Source organism: Mus caroli, chromosome 18 (genome assembly GCF_900094665.2).
Source record: "Mus caroli chromosome 18, CAROLI_EIJ_v1.1, whole genome shotgun sequence".
NCBI classification, from domain to species: Eukaryota; Metazoa; Chordata; class Mammalia; order Rodentia; family Muridae; genus Mus; species Mus caroli.
The window spans coordinates 44,243,025-44,255,274 of NC_034587.1; the positions used below are offsets into that span (position 1 = coordinate 44,243,025).

General features: G+C 42.2%; 1 protein-coding gene across 3 annotated transcripts in view; it reads right to left on the reverse strand.

Annotated features, from left to right (window-relative positions):
• The window catches only part of Sema6a (semaphorin 6A), a 118,082-nt gene that overhangs the window by 26,965 nt on the left and 78,867 nt on the right, over positions 1–12,250 (reverse strand). For 2 of the 3 annotated variants that reach the window (XM_021150342.2, XM_021150344.2), the window contains exons 11-17: positions 9,897–10,028; positions 7,345–7,500; positions 5,834–6,010; positions 5,353–5,493; positions 5,181–5,261; positions 3,114–3,172; positions 585–605 (exon numbers count right to left, since the gene is read on the reverse strand). In XM_021150342.2, coding sequence (XP_021006001.1) covers positions 585–605; positions 3,114–3,172; positions 5,181–5,261; positions 5,353–5,493; positions 5,834–6,010; positions 7,345–7,500; positions 9,897–10,028 — 767 coding nt within the window. Of the gene's footprint in view, positions 1–415; positions 467–584; positions 606–3,113; positions 3,173–5,180; positions 5,262–5,352; positions 5,494–5,833; positions 6,011–7,344; positions 7,501–9,896; positions 10,029–12,250 lie in introns of all 3 variants that reach the window. The other variant, XM_021150341.2, reaches the window with a different exon arrangement.

A 12,250-nucleotide genomic window follows, 5' to 3' on the forward strand; every position in this document is an offset into this window, starting at 1 on the left:
TTATCCTGACAGGCCGGATTAGGGAGTTGGTATTCCCTATCAGCTGAGGGGCTACAGTTTAGCTGTTATAAGCACTGTTCTTTTATCCTAAATCTCTCTCTATGCAGGCATATTCAAGAAGAAATTTCTTCTCCTTCTAAAATTCATTAGATAGATTTACCCAATACTTGAACTTTGGCATATTTCACATTATATGGATTAAGTATGTAAGACTTGGTCTCCTTAATCAACTGTCTCATGTAAGCAGAATGTATTTCTTTTTAAAGTATAATAAAATCTAAAAATAAGTTTAGTGAATTGGGGCCCTGAAGTAACAAAGAATCTGTTCTATGATTAAGAATGAAAACTAAAAACTACCAAAGGATGAGGAACTTTAAGTATTAATATATATATGCATATAGAGCAATAAACTGACCATACACTCTGTTGAAAGACATTTCATAATCTGGTAGAGGAGTTGAAATGTCTATAAAAAATGAGGATAAAAATTAATTAAAAAGAAACCTAAGACGTCAAACTATTCAGGTGGATTAGTACAGTAGAGTTCCATCAACGTGAAATTGTGACAGTAACATTGTCCTTACCATTCAGTGCCACGAAGGAATCTGAAAGACAAAAGCGGGGAGGAGGTTACTTGGCTGCACACTCTTAGTGTGACTTACACACTGAGCAGCGATGAGCAATGAGAGCTGGTTCAACGTGGGAGCCCAACACTCAGAGGCCTTTGTCACTTCCTGCTTGTCACCTAAGGTGCTTCCTCCTCAATCCAATTTCCTATCTCCAGAGCTCTTCCACCAATGACTTTCTCCAAAGCCATTGCCACCTGGCACTGAAACCCCAAGAGTTAGCAGAGGAAGTAGTCATTGCAACAACTCTATGAGCGTCAGGAAGCCACGCACAGCTTGCGGCATGGCTGTGGATAAAGTAACCAAGCCACAGCTGTAAATAAGAACTTTTCTTCATGTTCTATCCAGTTTCATCCTTATGGATGAACTGAGAGAACTGTCCAGTGTCATAAGCCATACTGTTCTGAACTCAGCGGGGAGTTTGAGTTTGGAAGTTGAACACCCCCGCCCCCATACTTGGGAAACCACATATGTAGGTTTGTGTGCTGATATCTATGTTACATCATTGGTTCACCAAACACTGGCTCTCTTTGACTTTCCTAAAAATCCTGTTAGTGAAGCAATTCTGTAAGGATCGCCCCTGAATACTGACACATATCGAAGTAGTTTCTGTTCTAGTGGGAGCATGACAACAGGAGAAGCTCTCAGGATGGGACAGGCAGAGAGGCATAGTCCCACCTTCTGTCCTGAGTGGGGATTCCAGAATGGAACAGGAGAAAAACAGGCTTTTACTGTTGACCCTGGGCATAAGGACTAAATCACTAGATTGGAACCTTCTACTTGATATACATTTGTTCTCTTAGGCTCCTCTGCCTCAAAACACAGGTGTGTACAGACACTTAAACACACAGTAGCACTCCCTCAGCATCTTTTCTGTTCATTTCCTGATTTAAGCCAAGTCCATGTTCCTATTTACAGGCACTCATACCACCAGACCACAAAAATGAAATGACAGTGCTTTCTGAATTTAATTAAACATCTATAACAGCCCCTCACCCCTCAACACACCTGTTTCTCCAAAACTGAGACTACAAGGCACAAGATAATTAAGACCCGCCATGATGGAACTTGAAATTGTTTTACTGATGCAGATGAATAGTCACACACACACAGCACAGCCATTTTGCTGATGACACATCTCCTACACCAGGATTGATGTGTAAATATTTCATGTGAAGATGTGATAAAGGAAAATGTTGGTCGTATATTTTATTAGTAAGCCAACTTATGTCTGAGTCAAGAAGTTTCTGATAGTTACCCTCTTTACTTGATTGTTCTGTATCTCTTGCAAAGGCATATGATAGAAAGTCAGATTACAGCCTGGTCTGAAATCTCAGTTCTTACCACTTAAAGACTTAGAATTGCATCTATGATCTTATTATAGAGTCACCCAATTTTGTTCCCTTAAGAGCTGTCTTGCAGTACCATTTTGAATGCAAATTTTATGAATTTCCATACACAGAAGATTAAAAAAATTTACACACCAGGTGAGTCTCCTTTGAGAAGCCCACAGCCATATTCTCAGAGCCTCAGATCTGTCTTACTTGATTCCTAAATGTCTTTCTTTCAACTCAAGTGCTTAGAGATTGTGTTAGATATTCTAAATGCTCGTTTTTTATAAAGTCATAAACTGAACATTGTTTTCTAAGAACATAACACTATTATTCAAGTTCTCAACTCTAAAGCTTTTTCAGGCAGTTCCTGATATTGATCAGCTCAGAAGAGAGTCCTGAATGTCTCTAAAAAGTTCTAAGTACAGTGGTGCCACTTAATTGTGTGTGATATGAACTCTGAGAATGGCACTTGGTTAATTTCTGCAAAGGGGTCATTTAGAATCGCTTTGTGCACCTGTCTTATTTTTTAAGTTTGTTCCTATCTCAAATGGTCTCATTTTGAAAAATAATTACTTTCATTGGTAAATATGGTCAAGAACACTAAAACAGCCCCACTCAATTAAAAAGCCAGAGCACAATGATTAAACTTTTGATTGTTTGGCTAAAATGTAGTGTAATAGCACATTATGAGAAGCAACGAGACTGTCATTCTTGTAATGGAAACAGTGACATAACTTACTGCTTCGCTATAATTAATACCCCTCGCATGCATTGACTCCACAGCATTAGAATGATGGGAGAGGTGCCTGCATTCACAGCAGTTAACTCTGGCAGTGCTGCCCTCCACACACACCATTCTCTCTTTGTTATATCCAGACTCAGCAGCGTTGGTTTACACAGATCTGATGCTTCAAGACCACCCCGAGTAGGCTATGAACCTTTAATTCAGTTCCTCATGTTGTGGTGACCCCCAACCATAAAGTTATTTTTGTTGCTACTTCACCTGTAATTTTGCTACTGTTCTGAATGATAATGTAAATATGTGTTTTCTGAGGTCCTTAGGTGACCACAAAGGGTCACCACCAGTGTTCGAGACCATTTGAGAAGAGCATCTTTATCCACAGGCAGGCACAGATTTAGAAACTATACTTACTGTGACAGTCTCCTAGGCCGTCCGTATTGCCACGCTCAATGTCCTGCTCAAACGTCAGTCTTTAAAAAGGGGAGAGGACAAGGAAAGAGAAAAAAATTCAGTGCCATTGAGTGAGCCTTTGGTTTCATTAAACAAGTGACCCTTTAGCTAAGCTGAGTGGTGGGTATAAGAGAGAAAGAGCTCTCAGCGGAAGCTTATAGCAATGAGTTTGATGGGAGACTCTGAGGAGAAACTAGCTATGAGAGCAGTGAGCGAGCTCAGAGCAGAATCAGGAAGTTAGCTGGCTTGTGAGCTACTCTTATGCTGTCCTTACTCTGGTTCCTTGAGCGTTACTTAAACATTTAAAAAGTTCTCATGCTAAAGCTCACTCCTCGTATAAGCAATAAGGGAAGTTTGGATGAAAATGTCTATTCTTTTCTGCTTTCTTTCCCAGGCCCTTTCCCTCCCAATATCTCTTTGCCTACAAAGCACATATAACCAAGTGTTTAAAGGTAAAACTGGCCAGTGAGCATGTGCAGCCTCTGAGTGGGCGGACTCTGGCAAGGATCTTGTGTTCTCCCTGCCCAATCCTCAACTCTCTTCTCTTCCTCCTCCATCTTATAGGTCACCACCACTCACCCTAATTTTTAAAAACAAGCACACCCCAATTTGTCCACTCTGCTTAGGATTCTAAAATGTAATTGAAAATTCTGATTTGTGGCTGGCTCCCAGTCTATCATGAACCACGTAAGAAACTGCTTTGAAAGGCGCACCTTGATCTAATAATCCATGTTTAGCCTCTAATGTCTTGGGCTGTAATGAAAATTAATTTCATTCTCTAAGGATACAGATTCCTTGTAATGAGAGCCAGTATCCATCCATTCCCAAAGCCCACTAGGCCAGCAGAGCTACGCATGTGTTGAACAGTGCCTGTGGCATTGAAATATAAATGCAGGGCTCAGAGGGAGCCTCTGAGAGTTTCGATAGTAACTCCAAAACAGCTTATGAAAGTCTTGTTATCTTTACCCACTTGTTGACAAATGATGAGCCCCTCCTCAGCTCCCCCTCTGACTGATTCTTTCTCCTCCACCCCAAGAAATTTCATGAAAAGATATAAGGCTCCAACTCTATCAAAAGTCAACAGAGCTACCTGCAAAGCCACAGCTGTTAACACAGAGTGGGCCATCTTTGCAACGCTCAGATTTCCAGGCCATATTTTACAGTTGTCATTAGCTCTGTTCAAGAGAATATTTCTCAAATGATGTGGGTGGTCGTCACTAAATCGTCTCTCTCTAGTTGTCTAGCTATTTTAAAAGCAGGAAAGATGCTCCCAGCATAGGAAACTAGTTCTGTTTTACAGATGGAACTGGGGAAGCTCCTTTGTGGAAGGAGAACCCTGGACACCTCACTGGCATTATGCACAATCACTCAGAGACGCGCTTTGAATATTTTTTCCAAATGTTATTTTAGATTTCACATCCTCTGAAGTGAAAAAGAAAAATTCACAGGGCCGAACAGAGGGGCTTGATCTAGGGGACCCTTTGGGAAATTGCCAAACATTGATTGTGTGCCGGATGAGCAGTAAGGTCGGGGTTTGTTCAGCATGGGAGAAAGCTTTATTGGATATGAACACCATGCTTGAAACAGGATCACATGGGTTAACAAATGCTCTGTTTCTTCTCGGGCTCATATGGTTGGTTAATTAGCAAACTCGTTTTGTTGTGGCTGGACAAACCATCTACTAATCTAATTGGTTCCCCGTGGCTTCTTTCTCTGCTATCCTCAAACTGTGATGTTCAAGGCGGGTATCTTCATGTCCCACTTTCTAGGGAATCCTTTTGAAGCCTACTGTGTTTCCTCTCTGTGGTCTTAACCAGTCTGAGGGCGATTATTCCATGGACCCTGCCAGGTGTGAGGCAGAGTCTATGAACTGAGTTACGGCTGGAGGAGGCACCTGGCACTTCCGTGGCTGAAATTTTCTCACACAGAGAAATGAGTTCAGATGGTTTGAGGGAACACAGGCAAGCCTACATCTAGCATGAAGATGTGACCCAGGAGCTTTGCCCTCCCACACCTCAGGCTCCTTACCTGCTAAGGGGTAACAGATGGGCACAGGAACCACTTTCCCTTACCCACCCACAATACGGGTCTCGGGAGGCGATGCAGGTTCTGTAGAAGAAGGATGACTGTCAGCTAACCAGGACTGCTTTCTATCTGCTAATGGATTTTCGAAATGTCAGTAAGGCAAAAGAATACATACTTTTTACACTTCCCATGTCGCTCACAGCGGCCGAGAGGCACCTTGATCACACAAGTAGAGAATGCAACATAGAGTGAGCCACTCGCTCTGTCGAGCTGCATGCCCATGATCCTTTTGTCTTCTACACCATCATAGCTGCACCTAGTTTGATGAGGTAGGAGGAGACCATTAGTAGGTTCTTTGGAAAAGTTTTTTTTTCCCCTGCCATTACCCTCATCCCCCACTTCTGGACTGATATGCTGACTTCCTGGGCTGATATAACTGAAGTTTTACAGACCTTATGTGGACACCCTATATGAGCAGCTATAGGGCCATACATTATTGGCAAGGAAAAAAAAAACAATGCTTTTTATATGCTCAGAATTTTTTTTAGAAACGGTGTGATCACACAACTTGTCTGCCAAGATTTTCCATGAATGGGAGAGGTCGCAGTAGAGTAACAACAAATAGTTACCAAGAAAGGACGCAACGTTCCACTCACTTTTCTGGGTTGTAAACATTCATCTCCTCCAGGAAAAGGCTGCCATTTAGGAAACCACTGCTTCCTATCCTGGCCAAGAACTTCAGGATGATTCCCTTTTCTGATCCCAGGAAAACCACAGTGTGATTCTGATATGGCCCGGCAGCGCTGTCTACTGCAATTTTGGTCAGGCGGTATCTAAAAATGAGAGGATCACATTTGAAAAACAAAAATCTCTTTGTAAGTCTATCATTAAAGGGTCTCTTTCCACTTCAAACAAGTGTGGCACGGCTTTCTAGTAACAATGTCATGAAAAAAAAATATGCATGTAAGTAATGCTCTCAAGCTGGTCTGGTCCCTTATTTTCATATGCAGAACATTAGTATGACGACTCCAACTTCTCCAACGGGAGAAGGAAGTATGTGTACAGAGGCCAAGTTCTATAATAAATAAATATCCATAACCATATGAAACCACTCAGCAATGATCCCTTCCATGAGCAATAAGGAAAGACTGATGGTTTCAATGGAGAGAGCAGACGTAGGAAGGGAATATACTTAGCATTTCTTTTTAACGTTGGAAAGGAAAACAGTGGACACCATCCTTCACTTTTTTCCTAGGAGGCACAAAACCTCTGTCAACAAGTTTAGAAAACTTTCAGGTTGTACACAAAGGGGTAAAAGGGGGCCCTAAAAGTGGAGGGCTCAGAGCAGTACTAAAATCAGGGCATGCAAGCCAAACCATATCTGTGAAGGGGCCAGAGTGGTAAGTAAGTAAGGCCTAGTGAACACCCTCTTTCTATGGAACTTTATGTCTGTTCCACCTTTGATGGATACCTATTTGCTCTAAGTACCAAGACAGGATCTAGAGAACACCAGCCTTCCCACAGGTAATAGAGCATGGTTTCTAGGTTATGGTCAAGAGAGTTCATGATATGTTCAGTAAGGCCAGGGCATAAAAATCATTTTGTGTTATCAACTGCCACTGTTTAGAAAAAAAACATCATCTTCTTTGAAAATGACCTACAATCACAAAGGATGTTTAATGCTGTCAGAGATCTCCGCAGTCGGCCACTGCTTCTACGTTGGCATCACTTCAGGTAAAAAAATACCAAAGCATAACTCCTTCATGTTGGCATGCCACTACAAATGCTGTGTCCCTTCACACCAGCAACGTAGTCATGTGTAAACCCCAAACAGGTAAGCACTTCCGACGGGTCCTGCTTCAGGACTCCCTTGTAACGCGCAGAATGGATTAATGAGCTAATCTGAAAGGAAATATTTTTTTTCTATCTTCTAATTGCTGGCATGTGTAGAACTAGCCTGAAAATACTGGCACTCTTCTCACTGAGAATGTGGCAATGGGGAGTTGGTGGCATCGACCCAGCCTGTCAACATTTCCTAGCTGAATCCATGCCCAGGAGAGCAGAAGATGTTTGTGGCATTTCAAAGCACCATCCACTGACAGAATCTGTGAACACAAGATAAAGTCAAGGAAATCCACTTTGGATGCAGTTTGTTTGACACTCTCACCTGACCATTGTTCTCAGGAACCAAGGTCTGTTGATGATGGAAGGCACTGCCTCGTCCATGAGTGGATGCGTCTTAATGAAGTTCAGGGTATCATCGGGAAACTCATTGGAGGTTGCATATTTTTCTAAAGAGGATGATCCAGCACAACAGCCTGGCCTAAAAGGAAACAAGGGGTGGAGGGGATAGAGTTGTTCATGCCTTCTGGCAAACTCTTTGAATTAACTGCTTCTCTAAGCATCTGGCACGAAGGAGACTGTACCACCGGCACAAGAAGAGGATGTTGAACAATGCAGAATGCCACCAAGTACAACATGCTGAGATTTCCTCTGGACCGCCTCCTCATTCCATGAGGGAGCCTTAGCCAGAACAGCTCAGTTGCATCTCCAGGCAACTTGGCGTCCTTCCAGATGTGCAAACAAACCCCAGTGAACAGAGATGGAACTGGAAATGAGTGAGTGTGTGGGGACACGCCTCTCAGGGATGCGTTACTATCTGTCAACTTGACACAAACCTAGACATACCTCTAACACACAGGCTTGTCTATGAGCCATGTTCTTAACGGTTAATTGATGTAAGAAGGCCCTGCCCACTGTGGGTGGTACCACCTCCTGGAAAGTGAGCCTGGGGTGTACAAGAGAGGTGGCTGAGCAAGCTAGAGGAAGCGACCTAGAAGAGGGAAGCCAGGAAGCAGTGTGCCTTGTGGTTTCTGGGTCAAGTTCCCACCTTGGCTTCTCCTGATGATAAACTGTAATAAATTCTCCGTAAGTTGCTTTTTTGTCTTGGTGCTTATCACAACAACGGAAAGCAAACTAGGGTATCTTGTTAGAGGTCTGAGAGCCGTGGTTCTCAACCCTCCTAATGCTGTGACCCTTTAATAGAGTTCTTTATGTTATTGTGACCCCCCCCCACACACAAACATAAAATTATTTTGTTGCTACTTCATAATTGTAACTTTGCTACTGGTAGGAATCTTAATATAAACATCTGTGTCTTCCAATGGATGGTCCTATTTTTGGGTAGTGACCTACAGTTGGAGACCCTCTATTCTAGAGGTAGATGTTCTACAAAGGAGGGGATTGTGCTAAATACTCTTATAAGCACAGAACACTGATTTTCAGTCACCGGGATACACACCAGCAGGATTCAATCTTACATGCTCTCGGGGTATATAAGTTCACTTTTCATTTTTTTGTTTCTGACTTTTATGAGGTTTTGGAAATTATGAAAAGACAGTTACACTGAAGATTCTTTCAGAAAGGACCAATTCCTTGCAACTGAGCAAAGATTGCAAAAGTGAACTTTTGCAGGAAATTTTGTCGTTGAAAGGGTTACATGAAAATCTCAGCAAAGTCAGATCAGAGAATACTAGAGACCGTGGTCTGGATGCCCAGCTACCTGCTGGTGCTAGAGAGGAAAAGTTGGGCCCTTACAATACAATCTCTCCCTATACCATGTAGCTATAGCCAGCCCTTTCAAATCAGCCTAATATTTGCAAGAGGGTAAAATAAGCATATGGAAGCATGTGGGTAATTTATCTGGGTTTACCTTTGACATCGAGTCTGCTTTGAACAGAGAATGAATACACCAGTAAAGTCAGTTGATAATAAAGGGTTGGCCAGTTGGCCTTCCTTGGTTTCTAATATCTAAATTGTTCAATTAAATGTACATGTAGGTATTTCAGGAGAAGTAGGATAGGAAGCTAAAGGAGAACATTGGAAAGCAAAGCACCCAGGAAGACATTAGGATTGCTTCCAGCACCACGTAAACTCAACGGAGAAATTTCCATGTAACTGAGACCACAAAGGTGGATGTATGAAGGATGTGCTACAGAATTGGAAAACACAGGGACAGGATGGGAGAACTGTTCTTCCAGAGTTCGCTATTACATGGGAGCATATGAAGAGATTTTACAGGACCAAGACATTTCTGCAGTGTTGCTGGGTCATGGGTTTCTTTGTGAGAGAGTCTAGGGCACAGCTTAAAATAGGCTAGCACTATACTGCAGGTGAGTGCAGAAAAGCAGCCCACTGTACCAACTATATAATTCTTGTCCTTGACCCAGAGCCCTGGACTCAACTCTGATCTCACTTGTACCCAAATATCCATGGAATGTCATTTATATTTCACATTTTATTGGAATTAAAGATAAGAGTTTATATAAAAACCAGAGGGAAGCACAACAGAAGTATCTCTCTAGTTAAATAAATTTGCATAATACAGTTTACTTTCTGGTCCTTCATTCTCTACCTATACATCAATAGGAGCAGAGCAGATGGCTCCTATCACCTGTTATTATAGTGGGCAACCACATTTACAAATATTAACCAGAAGACTAAAGTCATGGTCTGTAGGAACTAAAGATAACTCTGGGTTCTGATAAGGTGAATACAAATGATCACGAGGGTCTTTCTGCTATTCTCGGACCTCTGTCTACCTGGCTCATGATGGAAGCCGCCATTCATATGTGGTCAACAGGATGCTCACTTTCAGAGATGCCAGTTTCATCATCTCTGAGTTAGAAAATAGCAGAATAAATAAACATATGCACGTACCTGGGCTTAGGGACTCGTTCGTCTGGAACTGGTGTCCAGGTAGAGTCAGGTGATTTCTGTTCCTTGAATCTCCCAGTAAAAACATTAGCAATGTCAAGCATGTCATAGGCACAGACTGCAGAACCTGGGATGCTGCAAAGGACATTTCACACAAGGTGTGACTCAGGGAACTAGGATACATTCTTTTAGGAAACATACTCTGGAGAAACTCTTATTACAGACAGGTAGAATTTCAAGTCAAGTACCCTGACCACTACAAACGAAGGGATCATAATGTGTAAAGAGAATGTATCTGCCAATCAAATGTGCATCAACAGTCTTAAAAAAAATTGGCTGGTTGCAGTAAACTCAAGGCAAGGGGAGAAAGCCCACCGTTCTTCATTACTGCTTGAACTCCTTTGTTGTGGGGGGAGGGGAGAATTATGAGCCTGCTTCAGTAGCTAGATCACTGGTTACGATGGAGACAACTATAAGCAAATTCAGAGCAAGCCAGTGAGAACTGTGCAGTGAGAACTGTGCATGAGGTTTTATGACATAAGATCCCGCCACCAGATTTTAATGGACAGACATTGGTCAGGTTGGAGGATCTTACAGAGAAAAAGACCCAGTCCAGAAAACCAGACCTTAGGTCTGGTAAGCTGGTGGTATGGAGTGTATGACCGAAAACCAGGAAGAAACAGGCTGAAAGGGAGCCAGACCATGATGGGCTGGTGTGCTAGAACAAGTGCTTGCTCTTTTTGCCCAGGTAAAGAGGCACCGCTCAAGGATTGACAGCAATCTGGCATAACCAAGTCTTAAAGACATATGTCTGATCTCATTGAACAAATAATATTTCTGAGACCACATAAGCATAATAAGATAATTGTAGGGCCATTCAAGAAAACAAATTATCTATAATACACAAAAACTCACTGCGGTATTATAATCACAAAGTAACCCACACTTTTACTAAAACAAATACCTGAACTAGATATGTAGTCTTAAATTCCACTAACCCTTGCATTCCTATATTTCAAAGCACTATGTTTTCCAAGAATCCTAGATAGATAGGACCTTAAATTTGAATATGCAAGCCTTGAGATATTTTATATCTTTCGCATCCTCAAGTCTAAAAATCCCTATAGATGATTAAAACATACCTAAATCTGATCGAATACTTCTTGCTGCAATATAAGCTTTTGCTTTCATTTATCTTCAGTGAGACAAGCTTAACCTTTGCCCTCCCTCTAACTGAGGAGTGTGAGTTCATCCCTCAACTTGCTCTGCTCAGGGCTCTACCCAATTCCTAGGCATGACTTTTGAGATGCTGTCCTCCAGTCGTATCATTTTTACTGCCTCAGTTTCATTTTTGGCACTCACGAAGTTCATGAAAGTTCTTGTAAAAAGGATAATCTGAAGTGTGCTCCTAGAAGAGGACATTCCATCTAGAACCTCTAAATCCCTACACAGACAGGAGGGCATGGTGCATGCATTTAGAACTCATGGCCAGGAGTTACAACCCAGAGCTCTGCTCATTTCACATAACAGCAGCGAGAGTTTGAAACATTAGGCTTTATAGAGACCTGGATACCAGAAAAAGACTCTTAACACTAGGGGTTTCTCTGTCATGTCTATGCATATTCACTACTTTGGGGACAATTTTATTTTGGGGGGGGGGGTTCAAAACAGGGATTCTCTGTATAGCTCTCTGGCTGTCCTGGAACTCCCTTTGCAGGCCAGGCTGGCCTCGAACTCAGAAATCCACCTGCCTCTGCCTCCTGAGTGCTGGGGATTAAAGTTGTGCGCCACCACTCCCTTTGCGTGCCACCACACCTGGCGATTTTTTTTTGGGGGGGGGCACACAATTATTAATGCCTCATTTAATTGACTACATTTTCTGATGAACTAAATGCAAAAATACAAATGAAGTTATAGACAGCATTTCTAGGTCCTAGGAACCCTCACCAGACTCTTGTGGAGGCAATTGTGCTGGGGTTGGGATCTGAGCCATGAACCAACTTCCTGACGTCACTGAGATTTAAAACCTCAATTTGGATGACAACTAGACACTTAGGTGGAACCCTTGGCACCTTGCTCCAAATACCTCACTGTAGCATTTTAATTAATGCCCAATCTTCACACACACACACACACACACACACACACACACACACCCCAAGTGAAACAGGAATGTCACATGACCTATAAGAGATCAGAGAAAAACTCTTAATTTCAAAACCTGTGCCTTCTAACACTGACTACCTGGTCCAGGCAAAGGAATGTTTTAATCAATTTTTTTTTTTTTTTTTTTTTTTTTTTCGAGACAGGGTTTCTCTGTGTTCCTAGCTGCCCAGACACTTGTTATGTAGCCCAGG